The 19,799-nt window shown below is 45.4% G+C and overlaps 1 protein-coding gene across 4 annotated transcripts in view; it reads right to left on the reverse strand.

Annotated features, from left to right (window-relative positions):
- LOC122792228 (transcription elongation factor A protein 3-like) overlaps window positions 1-19,799 on the reverse strand; it is a 1,160,229-nt gene that overhangs the window by 618,052 nt on the left and 522,378 nt on the right. For 3 of the 4 annotated variants that reach the window (XM_044059973.1, XM_044059975.1, XM_044059972.1), the window contains exon 6: window positions 901-981. The exons of the other annotated variant lie outside the window; for it this stretch is intronic. In XM_044059973.1, the coding sequence (XP_043915908.1) occupies window positions 901-981 (81 nt within the window). The remainder of the gene's footprint in view (window positions 1-900; window positions 982-19,799) is intronic. 4 annotated transcript variants of the gene reach the window in all.

A 19,799-nucleotide genomic window follows, 5' to 3' on the forward strand; every position in this document is an offset into this window, starting at 1 on the left:
TTTACACGTTATATACACCCTTTATTTGGAGCTGTCATGGCTCCGTTTTTTAGTTTGCAGAAATGTACTCGGTTACTGAGTACATTTCTGCAGATTACACTAGTCCTGCACGGCTGGCTGCCAGCTTCCTGGATCACAAATTCACCTCATTTGCATGTTTTTCACCTGCAAATGGGGTAATTTGCATGCAGGAGCTGCATCCGTGCAAGAATAGTGCAGGAGCGCTTGTGCACGTCCCTGCAGCTTATTCCTGGATCGCACGGCGGACATATTGCCTCCTGGAGCTCCTGCACTATTCCTGCACACCGTGCAGGGCTTGCTGAATCCAGACACTAGTCTATTATCTAAGTGCAATAATGTCCACCAGTGTGGGTGTTATAGGGGAAATAATGGACCTTCCAGGGAAGGAGAAGCTCTCAAAACACACTTGGGTGGTCCATTATTTCCCCAGTAATGCCTGCCCTGTCAGGCATTATTGCCTCTGTAAAAATCTGTGCTATGTACTATATATTTATGAGTAAAACTTCCTAGTTGTTTGGCTACACTATCCTTATCTTTAATTTTTCATCCTTTGTCTCTTGTGGATGTACTTAAGCACACAGCTCACAGGAAAATATCAAACCACAACAAATAGATTAAAGAGAATTACCACACAGTGTTGGCAACAGATAGTTATTGCAGTTTGGGTGAGTGAGAGTGGTTAAACATGTATAAAACCATCACAAAGTGCATTTGTTTAGACAATTACCATTTACACAGATTTTTGCTACAGGTGATCCTTTCAGTGGAGAACATGAGAAATATATTTTGTCTTACAGATTCAGAGCAGTCATACTTAATTTCCAGACTTCATTTGTTAAAATCATCCACTTTTCCCAGTATAGTGTCTGCAACTCTTACCTCTCTGCTTTATCTGTGGGATGTTTTGTCACAGTTGTGGTCTCCTGGCTGGGCTGAAACAAATCTGAGAAAAAGTCCCTCCTGTGAAAAAACAAAATATTATGAATATAATTTGACAGCAGTGAAACAGCCCTGCCCCTCTAACTAGACAAAAAGTCTCCTCTTAGAAACATTCATGATGCACCAATATTGTTTGCTTTCTATAAGATCATTATGTTTCAAGGTCTAGAAAGCTAACCTGTTGTGCAGTGGGCCCACTCTGACACATCTAACTTATGTGCAGCTGCTTCACGCTATCATTTGTCTAAGCCATCCTCGAAACTCTCACTGAAGTGTACCCCACAGCAATGTCTGGCAATACTCTCCACATTTCATCATTCTCAGTATGAAATAGTGCTGCTGTCTTAAATCCCCCCCTCCACTTCACCTGCCACTCAACTCTGCATTTCCCTTCACCATCCTTCTGTTTTTATTTCCTTATTTTATAACTTTTTAACTGACTAAGTAAGCTGGTCTATTAACTCGTTTTAACTTACTACCCAGGCACAAAGTACAGATAGTAGTTACAAATATCAGCATGACATTCCCCGGGATTCATGAAGCTTGCGCCAGGCGCAGGCGTAGCATAGGCAGTATAATGCCAAATATGGCTGCCGAGCAATTCAGGTACGATCCAATTCCATGTGCACTACCAGCGTATGCCAGATCTGCGCAGCCCTCGGCTTAAGTATGCTAATCACCCCATGCTCAGTGCCGCACCATGCAAATGAAGGTACATAGCGATTCATGAAGTGGTGCAGGCGTAGCGTAAGCCCACAGAAATGTAAACCAAAAAAAAACGGTTTACATTTTTCTAAACAGAACATCGGAGCTATGAAAGCAGACCAGACTCATGTATTACAAAGTTAAAATATGCCAATGGCTAAATATACAGCCAATGGCATAAGAAAAGATGCACAACACCTAAAAAACAACATTTAATGCCATGTCCACAGTAACGCAAAGTACAACCGCAGGACATGTGTGCGCAAATGGGAACACAAAGAAAATATATACAAATGTCATAAAATCGCAATGTAATACAAATCATGAGTTCACCATAATACTCAATGGTATGCGTGGTACACCACAACCAAGCTGCAAGGGTTGCTAAGGGTCTGTGACAGTGTTCGGCTCAGTAACTAGAAATTAGTAGTCAATGCCATGCAAATGAGGCATGTAATAGTGAATCGCAAACGTCCCGCCAGACTAAGGATGTACCATACGGCGCAGCTCTACAACACAGAGGAGTAGTTTAGAGGTATACATGACATCAGCAGTGAGGTGTGCCACCATAGCTGTAAGCACATTGGAGCAATGCAAATCCAGCCTGGCCATGCTAAGCAAAGCCGCAGGACAGGGGTGGGGATGTAGGTATAGCATTGTTTAGCTGAGAGCACATATGGTGCCTGAAAGCGCATGTGTACGGGGATGAAAACGTGCATGAAACCCGGTAAGCAGACGCACGCGCCACGCACCATAGCTCAAACAGGAAGGTTAGGGGAAGAAAATAAGGAAATGCCGCAGTAGGGTAATTGGAGTACAACTAAGCAATTAACACCAATTAACTCACAGTGGGCAATCGACGGCAGCTGACAAGTCTGCTCGCAGAAACCTGCAAAACAGGATAGGGGAGGTGTCGGATTGCAAAGAAAAGAGAACTGTCATAGCAGAGCAAAGCAAACCTGCAGTAGACCAGCCATAGAACACATTACGCAAGATAAGCCAGGTTTAGGAAAGTACAAATGAAAGCAGGCTGCTGGATGCATGCCAGAAAATGGGAGGTGAAACGTTAAGAAATGTAAAGGGAAGGGCAAGAGATAATCCATGGCAGCCAAATGTAATTCAACACCAAAGGCACCACAATAATAGTACCTATCGTAAAACACATAAGATACCCTGTAGCTACGATCGTACATACACACACTATGACATCATCAGTGTTCACAGCACAATAGTATAAAGTGTGAAAGCACCTCACACACACCTGTGTATTCCCAATCACTGCACCATCAGTGTAAACAGACAGGGAACTTTTACAATGTACATGTTGGGAGCTGCCATAGCTGTGATTCATCACCATGTGTTAGAGACTGAAGGTGTTGTGGAGGATGATGCTGACAACCACCGCAGGCCCCGGAGGAGGAGAAGAGTGTTCAGACCAAGGGTAACCTACCAGGGGCTACATGATCTGGAGATAGTAGAGCGTTACAGGGTGGACAGGGACATCTTACAGCAAATAGTTGAGCTGTGCCGGCCATGCCTGAGATCCAGAAACAACAGAGGGGAACCCATCCCAGTGGACACAAAGGTATGTGTAAGCTTGCGAATACTAGCCACAGGTACCTTTCAAAGGCCAACTGGAGATATAATGGGGATCTCACAGGCATCAGCATCCAGGGTACTACACCAGTTCCTGGATGCCATGTTACCACATGCCAATGAGCATATATAATTCCCCCGAACTCAGGAGGAGTTGGCCAGCAATATGCATCTCTTCCACCATGTGGCACACTACCCAGAGGTACTGGGTGCGATAGACTGTACGCACATACATATCAAGTCACCAGCCGGTGAGCATGGTAGGCGCTACATTAACCACAAGGGATACCACTCCATCAAATGCCAGGTCGTGTGCAATGCCCAGGGCATTATCATGGATGTGTGTGCTGGCAGCCCTGGAAGCTACCATGACTCCCACATCTGGCATGCCTCACAGCTGTATCAGGTATTTGTCAGGGGGGACATCCCACATGGCCACCTTGTGGGGGATGCTGGCTATGCACTGGAGCCATGGATGATGACTCCCATCAGAAATGCACACACACCCATGCAAGAACGCCATAATGAGAGACACACACACAAACCAGAATCATCATAGAGCATGTGTTCAGGATGCTGAAATCATGGTTCCATTGCTTGGACATATCTGGTGGAGCCTTGCAGTACTCTCCAGGCACATGTGCCCACATCTTTATAGTATGTGCCATGCTACATAATATGATCCTGCGGAAACAGCTGCAGCAGGGACATAATGGTGAAGGCCCTCACAGCCCACCGCAATTGCCAAGGCCATCACAGGCACAGAGGGATTCAGACCACGAACACCCTGTGCCAGTCCCAGTAGGCAGATGGAGGCATGCCCAATATGCCCACACCTTGGCAAAGAGGGAACGTATAGCACATACTCTGACAGTGTTGGCCCCTACGGACTGACACACCTCTCCATCTGCACACACAGTAAAATGGATGGCACACACACATGACCACCTGTAAATTGTAATGTATAGGTGGCCTACTGTGTGAATCCTACATAGGCAGCCCTCAACCATTGCACACACAACAGCTATTGGAACAAGGAATGTCAACACCTGAACAGTACACGCACCTATCAGCATATGTTGGTACTGTATGTATAGGTTCCTAGGTACATCGGTAGGTACACGCCCGATTGTCAGAGGCCATTCATCAATCGAGGCAAACAGTGTCTGCTGTCGCCACCACATCGAGTAACCAACTGTCCCTCAGTGGAGCAGAGCCAATTGCGGGATCCATGTGTGTAATCACTGTTCCCCACAAACTCTGCATGGATTCCCTGGTGTGTTAATGAGGGGCTCCATATAATGTAATCATGGATGTAGTGGCAAAGCATGGGGTGTACCCATGACAGGTATATGTCACCCCAGCATGCTCCACCTATGGTTGTGTGAAGGTGTAGCACATTATAGTGTGTGGTTCACTGTGACATACATTCCCAATGCTGGAGCACATCCATTAAACATCACTTGGACATACCATTAATAAGTCTCATCCATATGTAAACTAACTGAGTTACCCATTTGTTTGCAGTATGGAGTAACAACCGTAGTACAGTCTACATAACAAAACACCATAACAAGTGTACAAATCCCAGATGCCCAAGTGGTAAATGCACTGACTGTCGTGCATGTTCCTGGTTCCACTTCCTGCAAGGGACGTTACGTAATCCCGAAGGCACAAATAATGGATGTTGGATGCAGGTCATCAGATCAGGTTTAGCACATGTTAGCAGGAATATGCGTTGTCCAGTGCTGGTAAGCGTTGTTTAAACATGACTATATGGATATGCGCGAAACAGGGCTAAGCTTCTCTGAATATCGCGCAGATCACGTTCAGTGATGTCCAGAACAGGTGAAACTAGCATTATTCACCCCTGTACTAATAGTGCCTGCTCTGAAGGGTAAAATGACCACTGCCAGGAGTAGAACATGCAATCATGTACACAATCACCTAACACTAAGCTACCCAAGATGTACCAACGGCAGGTGTGTAATGTGACAGTTCCAAACACAAACGTGTGGAGTCCAGGAAACAGTATACACCGACAGGTACACAATGAAAGGTGTATTCTCCCTCTCACTCTCTCTTTCATATATGTATATATATATATATATATATATATATATATATATATATATATATATATATATATATATATACACATATATATAACAGAGATAGAAAGGGTGATAGAGAGATATATGTTGATATATACGGATTCACCTATATCTGCAAATATATAGATAGGTCAACGATATGTACACAACCATGGAGGTAGAAATAAATAGGATACTGCTAACTATGGAATGTGTCACATACCGACACGCGTAATCACGAGGCTTAAAGACCAAAAGAACACAGTACCGGAACACTGGAACCACGTGTAATATTATCACGATATTAAGGGACATTTAGTTATTGCTGTCGGTGTTGCGGTCCACGTAGATACTGTGTTCAACTGTGTTTGTGATTGCTGTAGTCTGTGTATGTGTGTGTTGTGGGTGCCATGTGCATTTCCATGGGACTGTAATGTGTGTGTGTGCGTGTGTGTTTGCATCGTGTGTCTGTTAGTGCTAACTCGGAGGTAGATCATTACAGTAGGTGTGGTTATAGCTGGCCGTAGGCATACGGTTACCACCTGTCCCACTTTAAGAGGGACAGCCCCTCCCTGGGCAGTTGTGTCCTGACAAAAAATATTAAAAAGGGCAAATATCCGAGATTGTAGGGCATAATTATGTCACATATATTATGTAATAGTTGCATTAAATATTTATGCCTGTATCTACAAAACGTAAATGTTACATGAAACATGATAAGTAGCTAAAGTGCTACAAGAATAAGTATGTATTCAGGATAAAAGTATGTTCTATCCTGTGTACTGACCGTGGGTATGTGTCAGCCTGTAAACACTGATGTGTGTCCTGCAAATGTCCCACTATGGCCATTTGAAAAGGTGGCAACCCATGCCAAAGAGGTTCAGTCACCAACACAACTGCAATGAGTGCAAATATCTGTGACAGAAATACACGAGACAGCTGTCATTTAGTAACATTCCTTTACATATCGCTGTATTTCCAGAGGTATGGAAGTATCAACTTCACCTGCATACTATATAGAAACCAATTAACAATGGCTCAATGTATAAGCCCATAACAACCATAGTTCAGTCTACTAACTGACAGGTCTTCATTTAGGGAAGGAGCCCATACACATATATGGAATATGTAGAAATGCATTCCCCACAAACCTGTATATGCTATGTACACCCACCTACATCTCCCCCACACCCGAAACAATTGCAATACAGACTGTAATAACATCACAAACATCCACTCACTCAATTACATCTGCAGAGGCGTTAACATACCTTGTGAGAGACACATTTCTAAAGGTGCCATGTGAAATCGTAGCTGTTGTATAATGGAACAGACGGCGATGTTACAGGTTTTGTTTGCAATAGTCCCTTATCAGACGGTTGAGATGATAGGTGCACTCACATGTAGAACCACATACTCTAGCTGTCACACACAATCCATGGGGGACATGAATTCAAAATATCCGTGTCTCTACAAATAGCAGTTGCAATTCCTCACAACAAAACACATACAGGCCGTCTCCCCAAAGGTAGGGCAAAAGGGCAATGCCCAAGTGGAGAATTCAATTATACCCCACTGTTTCCGTGTAATTGGCGAATGGAGTAGTTGCACAGCTGATGTGCATGTAATAATTTACTCAGGAACACCAATTGGCGGCAGGAAACCACATGTTACAGGTATCAATGTATATTAGGATGACTTGCCATACATTCAAACCGTATGCTCATACCATGGAACCGTTTAAACAGTAAAGGTGTAAGAGAGATATCTATGAAGATTCGGAATGCTAACAAGGTATGTAGAACACTCAGTATGTTAGTGTATGTAGAGCCTGTTTTGTATTAATTAAAAGTGTACGCAATGCATAAAGTGGAAAAAGGTATTATGTAGTGATGTCTTGTTGAGCATAGTAACACTTGTAGAAATTGTGTGTCCTGCTGTGGGCCACAAAGTAAACATCACATACACCACAAGGGATGTTACATGAGGGCTTTAAACAGAACAGTTCCACACTACCCACCGTCAGTGGTAGGGTATGTCCAACAAGTACATGCCATAGCAGGGGATAGTATATGTTGATATACTGTCACAGTAGGCATGTGTATGGGCATATAATGACAATAACATGCCTAAGGTGGTCCTGCTGTGCAAGTATGCTTTGCATTATAGTATTATGTGTAAAATATGTGTAATGTACAGTATTGTAGGTAGATATGTCAGATATGCTACACAGCATAACTGTTATATCATGCAAACAAAAGGTATCGTCTACTGGCATGTACAATACACAATAACAGGATACATATGGCTTGTAGTCATGGGACACTGTAACAGCATGATAGTTAATCGAAATGGAAGAGCTACTCAATTAACCATGCACAAAGGACATGTAATAGCTTCACAGGTTCATAGTGAGGTACTATGCTGTCTGGCAAGTCTATGTGTAAGCCCAACTACAGTGTTTACACCGGCGGCACCTCTCTAGGGTAGTGTCCTGTCTGTGAACAGCAGAGCCATGTGTTACCTGCACCTCTGTACAGTACAGCCACTGCAGTGATCCCTGGCGTATCAGTGTGACCGCCTACAGAGTCACCTATGACCGGTGTGTTGGGTATGTTATAACACCCTATTGGCTGTAGTTGATGGGCACACATGAGTCTGTGGGCTATAAGTAATTGTTGTTGTGTTTGGTGATGGGGGCTGCCTCTAGTGCCTACACAGAGTATGGAGAGGTTCTGCAAATGTCGTACTCATACTATGTGTGGCCTGTGGTGGAGGAGATCCAGTGAGACTATGTGATGAGTGGGGTGTGTTGCAAATGTTAAACGTCCCCACATGAATGTCAGGTTCAGTCTGGGTTGGTGAGGGCATTACCCCCAGCATGGCTACATATGTGCATCTCCCACAGGCTGCAGTGTCGTATGTTGGGAGGTGAGCATTGACTGTGTACATGAGACAATTGCTCTATTACCACATGTTTGCCATATTCATCATATAGACAGGCAATAGCACTGGTAAGTGACACTTGGACATGCCTGTATATTCAACCATGTCTCACAAGATATGTGAGTTAGTGTGTACAACAGCTGTTGTACTGTAAGCAAGCTGGAAATGTAAGGACAGACAGTGTACTTGTAAGAAATGAGTTGGAATGGGTGCTATAGTAATTAGTAGCTCATGAAGTGCTTACATGTTCTGAACAAGTGCTGAGCATGAATATGCAATACAGATAGGGTGTTGGATAATATCAACCCACTGCAACCCACAAGTGGAGACAACAGTCATAATTGGAGGCACTGCACTATTACCCTGCTGAGTATGGTCTGCAAGTCTATGAACCTTTATCAACGTAGATGTTAGCAGTACAGAAGTAGATGACAGTACGGATGATTTCACACTGCATAACATACCTGTGACAGGTCATAGGACATCATCACCCATACCGTGTTCCAGCTACACTGAGTATACTAGATGTACCTTCATATGTCACAGGAGTGTTCTACCAGTGGCCTGTTGACAGAAGCAACACTACAAAAGGTGTCTGAGTGTCATGTGCATATCACACCAGTGGCAGCTACAGTAAAACAGGGTTAATGTTTTGTACTCCCCCCGCATTGTAGCTCATACCACACAGACAAATGGAAGGCATCTGTGTATGTAAGGATGTGAATGGCCATGACCTAGGAGCAATAGCTGTCTGAATGTTGTGGACAACATACAGAATGGGCTTTGTGGGTGAGGTGTGTGACATATGTGCAAAATCTGACAGCTGATAATAGCATTGTCACCGCTAGGTGAATAACCCTGTACCCATTAACTACCACCTAGGCAGAGGTCAACATTATGGACAATGTGTAAGGGATGGTGCTGTGCAGTTCACCTCCCTGAGTTGGTGACATCTCCAGGCCTATTAGGTAGTCATACGAGGCACCCATGTCATGACAGGGTGCCATCCATGAGCATGGAGATCATTGGGCAGGCATACTCAGCACTCGGGTGACCAATATTGGATCACATATCACCTTTAAGGGGTATTGGCCATGCGTGGATGGGCGATACCAGCCTTCACAATCCTCATCTCCACTATGCAGCATGCTGGCTACCTTGCATAAAGACATGTGCTACACTGTGATGTTGGACATGCTACACGTACATATCCTGATCTGAAAGACATATGTCATGGACAGCCACAGTCCTACTACAAGGATCGCCACATGCTGGACAGATCCCTGTACCATACATGTTACATACTACTGCCATACCATGCAACCCTGTCTATCAAAGCTACACATGTCATCTCTGTCATACATGGTGCGATGACCGCATGATAGATGTATTATTAACTGTCTGGATCAGTAATGTGGCACTGATGCACCTCACGGTGGCAAAATGGTTGTCGGATACAGCTAGAAAACCTTGCCCGTACATGCTATAGTTGATAACCATCCCTGCGAATGACGTCCGGCTAGCCATTGTCCCATGTCTATCACATGTGCAACACAGGCGATACAGGGTAGGATGTTGAACTGCTGTACAGTGCCGTGTAGATGCATATGACAAAACATATGCATGTAAAGGTTTCCATGCATATGTGTGCATTGTCACTGCTCATGTCCATTAAGGCAGTGTATGTGTTGATATGTGACATATACACAGCGTCAAGGTCAACAACATTACTGCGGACACATCCAGGCATGTGCTGATAGGTAAAAACACCAGTACAGGCAAACAGACATGCCCACATCAAGACAGCATTCACATGGAGTATGAACAATGTAATGAGGTGACACACATATATGGTTATGATATCCAATGCATAACGGGTGTTACATGTGTGTGACACAAACATGTCAGTCGTGTCAGTGTAATGACGATTTGCAAAGATAAATGTTCAGATGTACTAGATTTAATACAAATGTATGTGCAGCTGTATCTCTGTACATCTCTGTGATACTGTGACCTTTCTCCATCATTATGTCTTCCAGATAATGCCTCGTTCACGCCTGCCAGCATATAGCCGCCTGGAGGATGATCCCCTCATCCCGTACCTCCATGAGAACTACGAGGTGTTGTTCAGCCATGTGCCACATCATGCCCAGCAGCGTGACAACCTGTGGCAGGACCTTCGCAGGAGGGTTAATGATGTGGGTGGCCATAACCGCACCTACCAGCAGGTGCGCAGACACTGCACGGACCTGATACGACATGCGAAACAGCGTGCCAATGCAATCGCCAGAGAACAAGGTGGAACAGGTGGTGGGCCACCAACCCAGCCCCCACTCACACCCACCGAGGAGCTACTGGCCAGCCTGGGGACACCCTCAGAACAGCATCCACAAACACTAGCTGCCATCGTGGAGGTGGGTGTCCCCCAACCAATGAGCCTGGAGTTGCCTGGTAAGTCACTACTGCACATATGACTATTATATCCCATTTAGTTGCATGTGTCACTGTACAATATGTAATGTAACATCATATGCAAGGTATGTTTACACACATGCCGCATACTACAGTATGCTAGCCTGTGTATGCACACATGTGCATACTATATGCTATTGTACAGGCGAATGTGTTAACAGGCACAGTGCACCCTGTGGCTGTCATACAGTCATGGATAATGTTCAAATTGCTGTGTCACCCCTATACAGGTACCTCTGGCGTGCCGCACAGACATCAGTCCATTGCAGGTGAGACAGTTGTCAGTATCAGGCATGTTAATGCATATATCTATTCGCCATGTGGCCAGTTAACACATGTATACATAATGTATGGTCCAGTCACGATATACAGGTCGCATCTGTCATCATTAACACTGGCTACCCATGTGCAATATATACAAACTAAATGAAACACCGACATGAAACCACAGTATCTGTCATTGCTAGATGTGTGGACAGCTCTGCATACAATGGTGGAGGTGTTCAATGTAGGCATATGTACTATACATTGGAACAACACATGTGTGGTACGCAAACAGTACCACACAGTGAGCTGGGATATGGGCAGCCCACAGGAGTCACTATTGTGTAATATGCCCCTGCAATGGGTGCACACATTGTGACGTGCCATCTGACATGTCCCAGACATGTAGTGTGCTGGCTGCAATATTGTCTCACTATCCCATAATACATACCAAACATACAACCCATTGTCTGCATAGCCCTGTGGACAGTGACATATCTGACATCTATGGGTGTATGTCATATGGGACAACACAGACATGTGAGATAGATGGCCATCACAAACATTTGGCCAACACATGTACACACATGGCCATGGAGGATGGCCAGAGACATGTAGCCACACAGTAGATGTGATGTGTATACACCCTGTTGCACATTGTCCACACATGGTCCAACTATAGCCTTAGTTGACTGATTATATAGTTGATGTGGAACACTGGACATCCTAAAAGCCTGTGCACAGCTAGTGGAGGTGTCACTTAATTCGACGATATAAGATGTGTTGAACATTACGACTGTGTCATAGCATGACAGTAGTCACCTGTACAGCTTCCACAGACATTGACACCACATCAGGCCACAGATACCGTACATTTCCCTTGCTGCTGTAGAACATCACTGTCAGCCATGCACCTCGTGTGTGTGGTACATTAATGTCATGTGGGACATGGTGTATTGACAAGTCTGCCATGTGTGGACATGGTTGCCAGGCAGCTAAGACTTTGTAGTAGTTGTGCAGGGGTGTCATCCGTAGGTCTTCCAGTGACCTGTCACATGACACAGCATGGTTTGGTGTGTATACACCTCAGCGACGTGGGTCACAATCCACAGTTATGTAATGTGTATGCACGCAGTTATGGCTATGCACTGTGTGCGTATTACACACTGTATAGCAATATAGACGCCTCATGATGCCATGCAATGGCACAGTGTCTGCACTTCACACTGTATAGCAATGTAAATGCCTCACACTACCCTTCAATGCTCATGCACATTTGCTAAAAGTGCATTCTATCTGTAGGGCATACAGACAACACTGCAATGTGATACCCATTACAATGCTGTACATGTGTCAGGACACCATTGTGTCAGACATGCATGCATGTCAATGCACACGTCAGCAGATTACATGTCGAGGTCACTTCAGCCATGTGTACTGTTAACCTGTGCTGGTCCACATGGTGTATCACAGGGATTCATGCTTACTACCATGATTGTGTGAACTGCATGGCTACTGATATGACACCTGCTTGCTGTTATGTGCAACCCAGGGAGGTATGCTAACTACCACTATTAATGTCTGAGCTGCTGTATCACATGCATGCTGAATGCCGTCTGTCAAATCACATGCATGCTGCATGCCGTCTGTCAAATCACATGCATGGTGTGCCTGTGTGCCTGTGTGTCTGTGTGTCTGTGTGTCTGTGTGCCTGTGTGCCTGTGTGTGTGTGTGTCTATTGTAATGTAGAGTCTTTCTTTGCATTCACAGGTCATGTAGGTGCATTACCCTCCTGTGGTCCATCTGATGTTAGTGTCCCCACAGATACTAGCAGTGATGAACATATGCATGAGGTACAGGCAGGGTTGTCAAGGGCTGAATCTGTGCCAGTGGTTGCCATCCCAGCTATGTCCCCCTCTTACCTGCACACAGTTCTCATGCCATCACATACCCCATCACCAGTGGCCATAGAGGAAGGACAGTCAGCGTGTGTTAGCTTGGAACAGGAACATATGGTGGCTACAGGAGGTGTGTCTCCACACCATGGTGTCAGTGTAATGACTGCAGATATGCCACACAGGCATGTGGCCAGTGCCGCTTGTAGGTGAACCTCTGGCAGACATGCACCTGCAGGACAGAGTGCAGAAGCTGGTGTCACCAGACGCATGTTCCAGACTGTAATGGCGGCACAGGCATGTGCTGAACAGCAGAACAGAGAAGGGTAGAGGCTTCAGAGGGCTGCTATCTGTACTCTAAACGACAACATCCAGGCATTGGCAAATGCTCAACAGCAGATTGCTGATGTTCTGGACAGGCGATTGGGTGACATGGTTGGAATCCTTGACCGTGGCATGGCAATCCGCGAGTGTGAGCTGTCTGTGCTGGAACATCTGGTAGGAGTGAGGTGTAGGCCATGTGGACGTAGGCCAGCTACACCACCTAGTGCAGGTCAACGTGAACGAGCCACCTCACATGCCCGCTCCCATAGTGCCAGTAGCAGTAGCAGTGCAGCTGGTGCTGTGCTGTCCACACCAGGACACAGCAGGCCACGTGGACGTGGCCCTGGACATTCCCAGTGGGGACACGGTTCCAGTGGACATGTGTCATCGGACAGTAGCCAATCTGTACCTCCGCCTGGTAGTGCCTGTGCAACCCCTGGCAGGCACAGGTCACGTGGCCATGGTTGGACACAGTGAACTGTACATCCTGGTCTGTACAGTCCTGTGTAGGCCTGACAAAAGGCAGAACTGTGTGCACACATACACGCACACAGCAGAAACATCTGTAGGGCACCGCAACACCCACATGCATAATGACCACACATGTCCCATCAGATCACCGGCCCTTACCCACACACATGATGTCATCCACTGGTGCAGTCTATGCCCCTGGCAAACATTATCACCCTGTGCATATGATGATGCCTGTGCTGCATCCTTGTCATCCACACCATCGGTGCAGGGACATGCTCATATGGTCTGGTGCACAGGGTGAACAGAATAGTGAGATAAGTGTATATTACATTAGTTGTGTACTGTTGACATGCACCAGACATACTATGTAGTACAGGTTTATAATGCATTGTTATATGTTCACAGTATGTGTCTTGGTAACAACGGTAACAGCATGTTAGTAATTATGCCCTGCTTCCCTCCTTAAGGTCTACTTGCATGTGCCAATAAGTAGCAGTGTTTGCAGTTTCACATGTGTAAATATGGAGTACTCACAGGCATGTATGGCAATACCAGCATGCTATACGTAGCCTCAACCTCACTGTTAGAAAGGCTACCATTCCACAGATGTCCACACATCTACTGATCCAGAAGCATGTGGGCTGTTTAATAGGCTACAGTGGCTAGAGACGTGACATCCATACCAGGTCATATCACAGGTATGGTGACATGGTGCAGGGGGTTTACACAGCGGTCTGGCCGATGATAACATTAGAGGCCACTTGATAGCATGAGGCCTCACTGTGTAGCAGTAATACACTTTCACATTACAGGATGAGAACACACACAGACATGCACAGAAACACACAGTAACATGCCCACACTCATGGGGTCAACAACACTATAATGCACACTTGATAGTGTCGAGGTGAGGACCCCTGCCTATGTGGTAATCACCCTCAAAGTACTGTGCACCCACATGATGCGACACAGAGAATGAACATGTACAGGTAGCCAGTAAGGCTGAGGCCGATGGCATCAACAGGGTAGTAGACTGCATCACCATGAGGGGTTAGGGATCCTGTCTTTTCTGTATGGTAGCATACACCCTCACTCCATGCACCAGACAGCCATACATACATACACACACACACACACACACACACACACACACACACTGTGGAGTCTACAAATGTCATTCACATACAGATAGCTGACATATGTGTGATACACACACCACCCCTGCCTACGTCATGCTTTCTACACTGCAGTATGTACAGATCTTTACAACAGTGTACAGGGGTGTGTAACAATTGGGATGTATTCCCCACCATATGTGGCATATATGGTCAAACAAACAAACACACATGGCAATACTGTGAATCATACACCTGCTATATGATGATACGTCTGACAGACATGCAGCAGTATTGGCCGCATTATGTGTACCAACGCTACCTTCGGCAATTCTGCTGCTATATGCACACGGGAGGATGTAAGTGTTCCAGGTGTCATGTGATTTACAGTCAGTAACACCCTGACCGCTGTGTAGGTTGTATGTCTTCACCTTCAAGTAACAGTAACATAGCGTACTGTTTGCACATGTAATGGTAGGATGGCTTGTGACACACCTGTGTGCCGTCTTCAGCAAACATCCATCTGCAAAGGTGGATCACTACTTTATGTACACACATCCATCCATACCTGATGTACATTCTACTGTACTGTCAATATTTCACCATATACAGGTGTCAATGATGGGGCTGCATTGCAACTGCATGTTGTAGTTAGGCACAGATGAATGACATACATCAGCTACTGCACATGCATGGTAGCTGCATGCACACCACTACATGTACATGTGTGTTGGTCCTACATTCCTGTCATGTAGCCATGTTTGTATGCATTGCAATTGGTGGACATGTGTGATGACATACATAACACATGGACTGTTGTATGATATGATGGTTGTCATGGGTAACTAGTACAGAGGGAATGTTACCTCGGTCAACATTGCTACCTTATGTACTGTTAGCATTCAACAGCCATGGACCTACCTTCGATGTGCATGCATGTGATTGCTGTAGCCACTTGTCTGCATGGAGGACAGCAAAAGCTATGCTATGTACATATGTGTTGTGTGTGTGTGGGCCATGTACATATCCACTGCGATTACATGTACGTCATATCCAAGCATGAGTGTTCTTTGATGTACAGTGACAGTCATCTGTTACAGCTGTGTAAGACCCAGGGCCCCTGTTATGTGTAGAGCTGACCTGGTTATGAACAGTGGTATCATTGCATTGCATAACACATGATGGAACCCTGTCAGTACATGTGTAGTCTGCACAGTTGCTGTAGACCTATGTACAGTCCACTGGTCATGAGTCACATGGTGTCGTAGTAATGTATGGATGTGTGTTGCTGGTCCAAGGACATGGTGATGTCTGAGGGCTACATAGTAGAATGCGGCATTTACCACTGTGATCTGCACCTGAGACATCTGTGGTGGCCCTTGAGTGTGTACTGGTCAGTACATGTGAGTGGCCTTCATGTACGTGGGGACAGTAACACCAAACTGTGCCCTTCCATGTTTAGAATCTGTGTGCATGCAAGACAGCCCTTCGCTACTACTAAATGTGTGAGCATGCCCAGTATGCCGTTGTGTAGATGGACACACAGTACATTCCAAACTGTGTCCTTCCGTGTTTAGAATCCATGTGCATGCAACACAGCCCTTCGCTACTACTAAGTGTGTGAGCATGCCCAGTACACCGTTGTGTAGATGGACACACAGTACATTCCAAACGGACATGTGATACTAAGTGTGTGAGCTTGCCCAGTGACACCTTGTGTCGGTTATGTGCCTCTGTGTATGGGCATGGCCATTGAAATCTTGTATAGCGATGGTGGTCATCCAGGCAACAGATGTCCATACCCCACGTCAGGATGGATTCCTACATTGAGCACACTGGTTGACTGTCTTGAAGGGTGTACTGTCTGTGGCACGTCTCGTATCTATGTAGTGTTGTAATAGTGCTCCGTAGATAGGCTGTTGTCCCGCTCACACCACTGCCGTGTGTTTGTCTATGTCTACCTTGGGACAGTAATATGCTTTTATACTGCTCAGTCTCTATACATTCCCTATCGGCGTCTTTGCCTTTGCAGATGATGTCATCCACCTAGAAGTATGCCTCTGGGAGTGCTGTGTTCTAGTAATCTCGGTAGTGCATTCTGTAACTGCGTAATTCTGTAGTCTGATAAGGTAGTTAGGTGTATGTTCGACTCCCAGCCCTGCCAAGTGTGTGTTTCCAGCTACCTGGGGACATAGTAATGCTTTTAGATGGCTCACTCCCCATACATTCCCTATCGGCGTATTTGTCTTTGCGGATGATGTCATCAGCCTAGAAGTATGCCTCTGGGAGTGCTGTGTTCCAGTAATCTCGGTAGCGCATTCTATAACTGCATAATGCTGTAGTGTGATAAGGTAGTTAGGTGTATGTTCAACTCCCAGCCCTGACAAGTGTGTGTGTGTGTTTGTGTTTCCAGCTTCCTGGGGACAGAGTAAAGCTTTTAGATGGCTCACTCCCCATACATTCCCTATCGGCGTCTTTGCCTTTGCGGATGATGTCATCCACCTAAAAGTATGCCTCTGGGAGTGCTGTGTTCCCGTAATCTCAGTAGCGCATTCTATAACTGCGTAATGCTGTAGTGTGATAAGGTCGTTAGGTGTATGTTTGACTCCCAGCCCTGCCAAGTGCGTGTGTGTGTGAGTGTTTGTGTTTCCAGCTGCCTGAGGACAGAGTAATGCTTTTAGACGGCTCACTCCCCATACATTCCCTATCGGCATTTTTGCCTTTGCGGATGATAACATCCACCTAGAAGTTTGCCTCTGGGAGTGCTGTTTTCCAGTAATCTTGGTAGCGCGTTCTGTAACTGCGTAATGCTATAAGGTAGTTAGGTGTATGTTTGACTCCCAGCCCTGCCAAGTGTGTGTTTCCAGCTGCCTGGGGACAGAGTAATGCTTTTAGACGGCTCACTCCCCATACATTCCCTATCAGCATCTTTGCCTTTGTGGATGATGTCATCCACCTAGAAGTATGCCTCTGGGAGTGCTGTGCTCCAGTAATCTTGGTAGCGCGTTCTGTAACTGCGTAATGCTGTAGTGTGATAAGGTAGTTAGGTGTATGTTCAACTCTCAGCCCTGCCAAGTGTGTGTGTGTTTCCCGCTGCCTGGGGACAGAGTAATGCTTTTAGATGGTTCACTCCCCATACATTCCCTATCGGTGTCTTTGCCTTTGCGGATGATGTCATCCACCTAGAAGTATGCCTCTGGGAGTGTTGTGTACCAGTATTCTCGGTAGCACGTCTGTAATTGTGTAATGCTGTAGTGTGATAAGGTAGTTAGGTGTATGTTCGACTCCCAGCCCTCCTAAGTGTGTTTGTGTGTGTTTCCAGCTGCCTGGGGACAGAGTGATGCTTTTAGATGGCTCACTCCCCATACATTCCCTATCGGTGTCTTTGCCTTTGTGGATGATGTCATCCACCTAGAAGTATGCCTCTGGGAGTGCTGTGTTCCAGTAATCTCGGTAGCGCGTTCAGTAACTGCGTAATGCTGTAGTGTGATAAGGTAGTTAGGTGTATGTTCACATCCCAGCCCTGCCAAGTGTGTGTGTGTGTGTTTCCAACTGCCTGGGGACAGAGTAATGCTTTTAGATGGCTCACTCCCCATACATTTCCTATCAGCGTCTTTGCCTTTGCGGATGATTTCATCCACCTAGAAGTATGCCTCTGGGAGTGCTGTGTTCCAGTAATCTCGGTAGTGCGTTCTATTGCTGCGTAATGCTGTAGTGTGGTAGACTAGACAGGTAGGTGCTCAATTCCAAAGCATAGCAGGTGTGTGTGTTTGGCAGTTATACCGTATGTGTTGGTATCTGTGGGTGGCTAGCTGCGGGATGTGTTCAGTGTGTTTTGTTGCTGCCCTATATAGTGTCCACAGCCCGCATATTCTGCCAAGACATTGGTTTGTCAACACATACATTCACCAATAGGTCTGGTGAGTAAATGGTAGCAGCCCTACTCTTACCCTTGATACAGTCAGACCCATGTGATGCAACAAAACACACGTGCCTTGATAGTAACAACACTACATGATGCAGGTGGCACATGTAGTTTCCTTTTCATTCCTGTCTAATGCTTTGCTGTCATGTGGTCCGCTGTTGTGATATATATGCAATATCTACATATGTGTGTACATGTATATGTGTATATATATATATATATATAGTAACTTGATTAAAGTGTAGCTATCATTTCTAAGTCTTTTGGATTAAGCACTTGGGCTTCAGACCAGTTGTTTTACATTAGGAAGGTTTGTGGCCTGCACTGTGGTGGCAGGACAGGTAGCTTACATCCTTCTAAGTTGGGAACTGCTGATTGAGAGCTCAGTGTCTGTTATTCTAAAAGTGTATTAGTTCTGGTTTAAGCACTTGGGCTTCAGGCCAGTTATTTTACGTTAAGAAGGATTGCGGTCTGCACTCTTGTGGGAGGAGAGGCTGGACTCTGCCCTTCTGAGCAGGGAATTTCTGGTTAGAGGCTTATAGTGCCTGCATATTCTAACTGTTTCTTACTGAAATTGGTACACCTTGTTTGCTGTAGCATAGACTAGATCCAGGCCTGCTGAATCTAGCTTTATTTGTATGCTTGTTGTTTGTTTATTTCCCTGAAATGCTAATTCCACCTAAAACGCGGCCTTTTAGCACTTCTGTGGATTCCTAGTGATATCTGCATTGCTTACTGTACTTATTTCCTTGTTTCACTTGAAAGAAAGTTACTGTTTGTCGTTTTTGCATTTAAGTTACCTGTAACACATTGCATTTAAGTTACCTGGCACTTGCTCACTAAAGCAATTATATAAGTCAGCTCTAAAAATTAAAAGCACTACACCCTCACAAACTCCCTTGAGTACCTTGTTCCCCATTGGCCCTTTTTCAATTATAAAGGAATTCCCAATACTATTCTAGCATGTCCAAAGGTCAGTTGTCAATCTCCTCTCGGTCCAGCTGATGAATCTGGGAATCTTGAGGCAATG

The sequence above is a fragment of the Protopterus annectens genome, chromosome 1.part2, assembly GCF_019279795.1.
Source record: "Protopterus annectens isolate FY-2018-M chromosome 1.part2, PAN1.0, whole genome shotgun sequence".
NCBI lineage: Eukaryota > Metazoa > Chordata > Ceratodontiformes > Protopteridae > Protopterus > Protopterus annectens.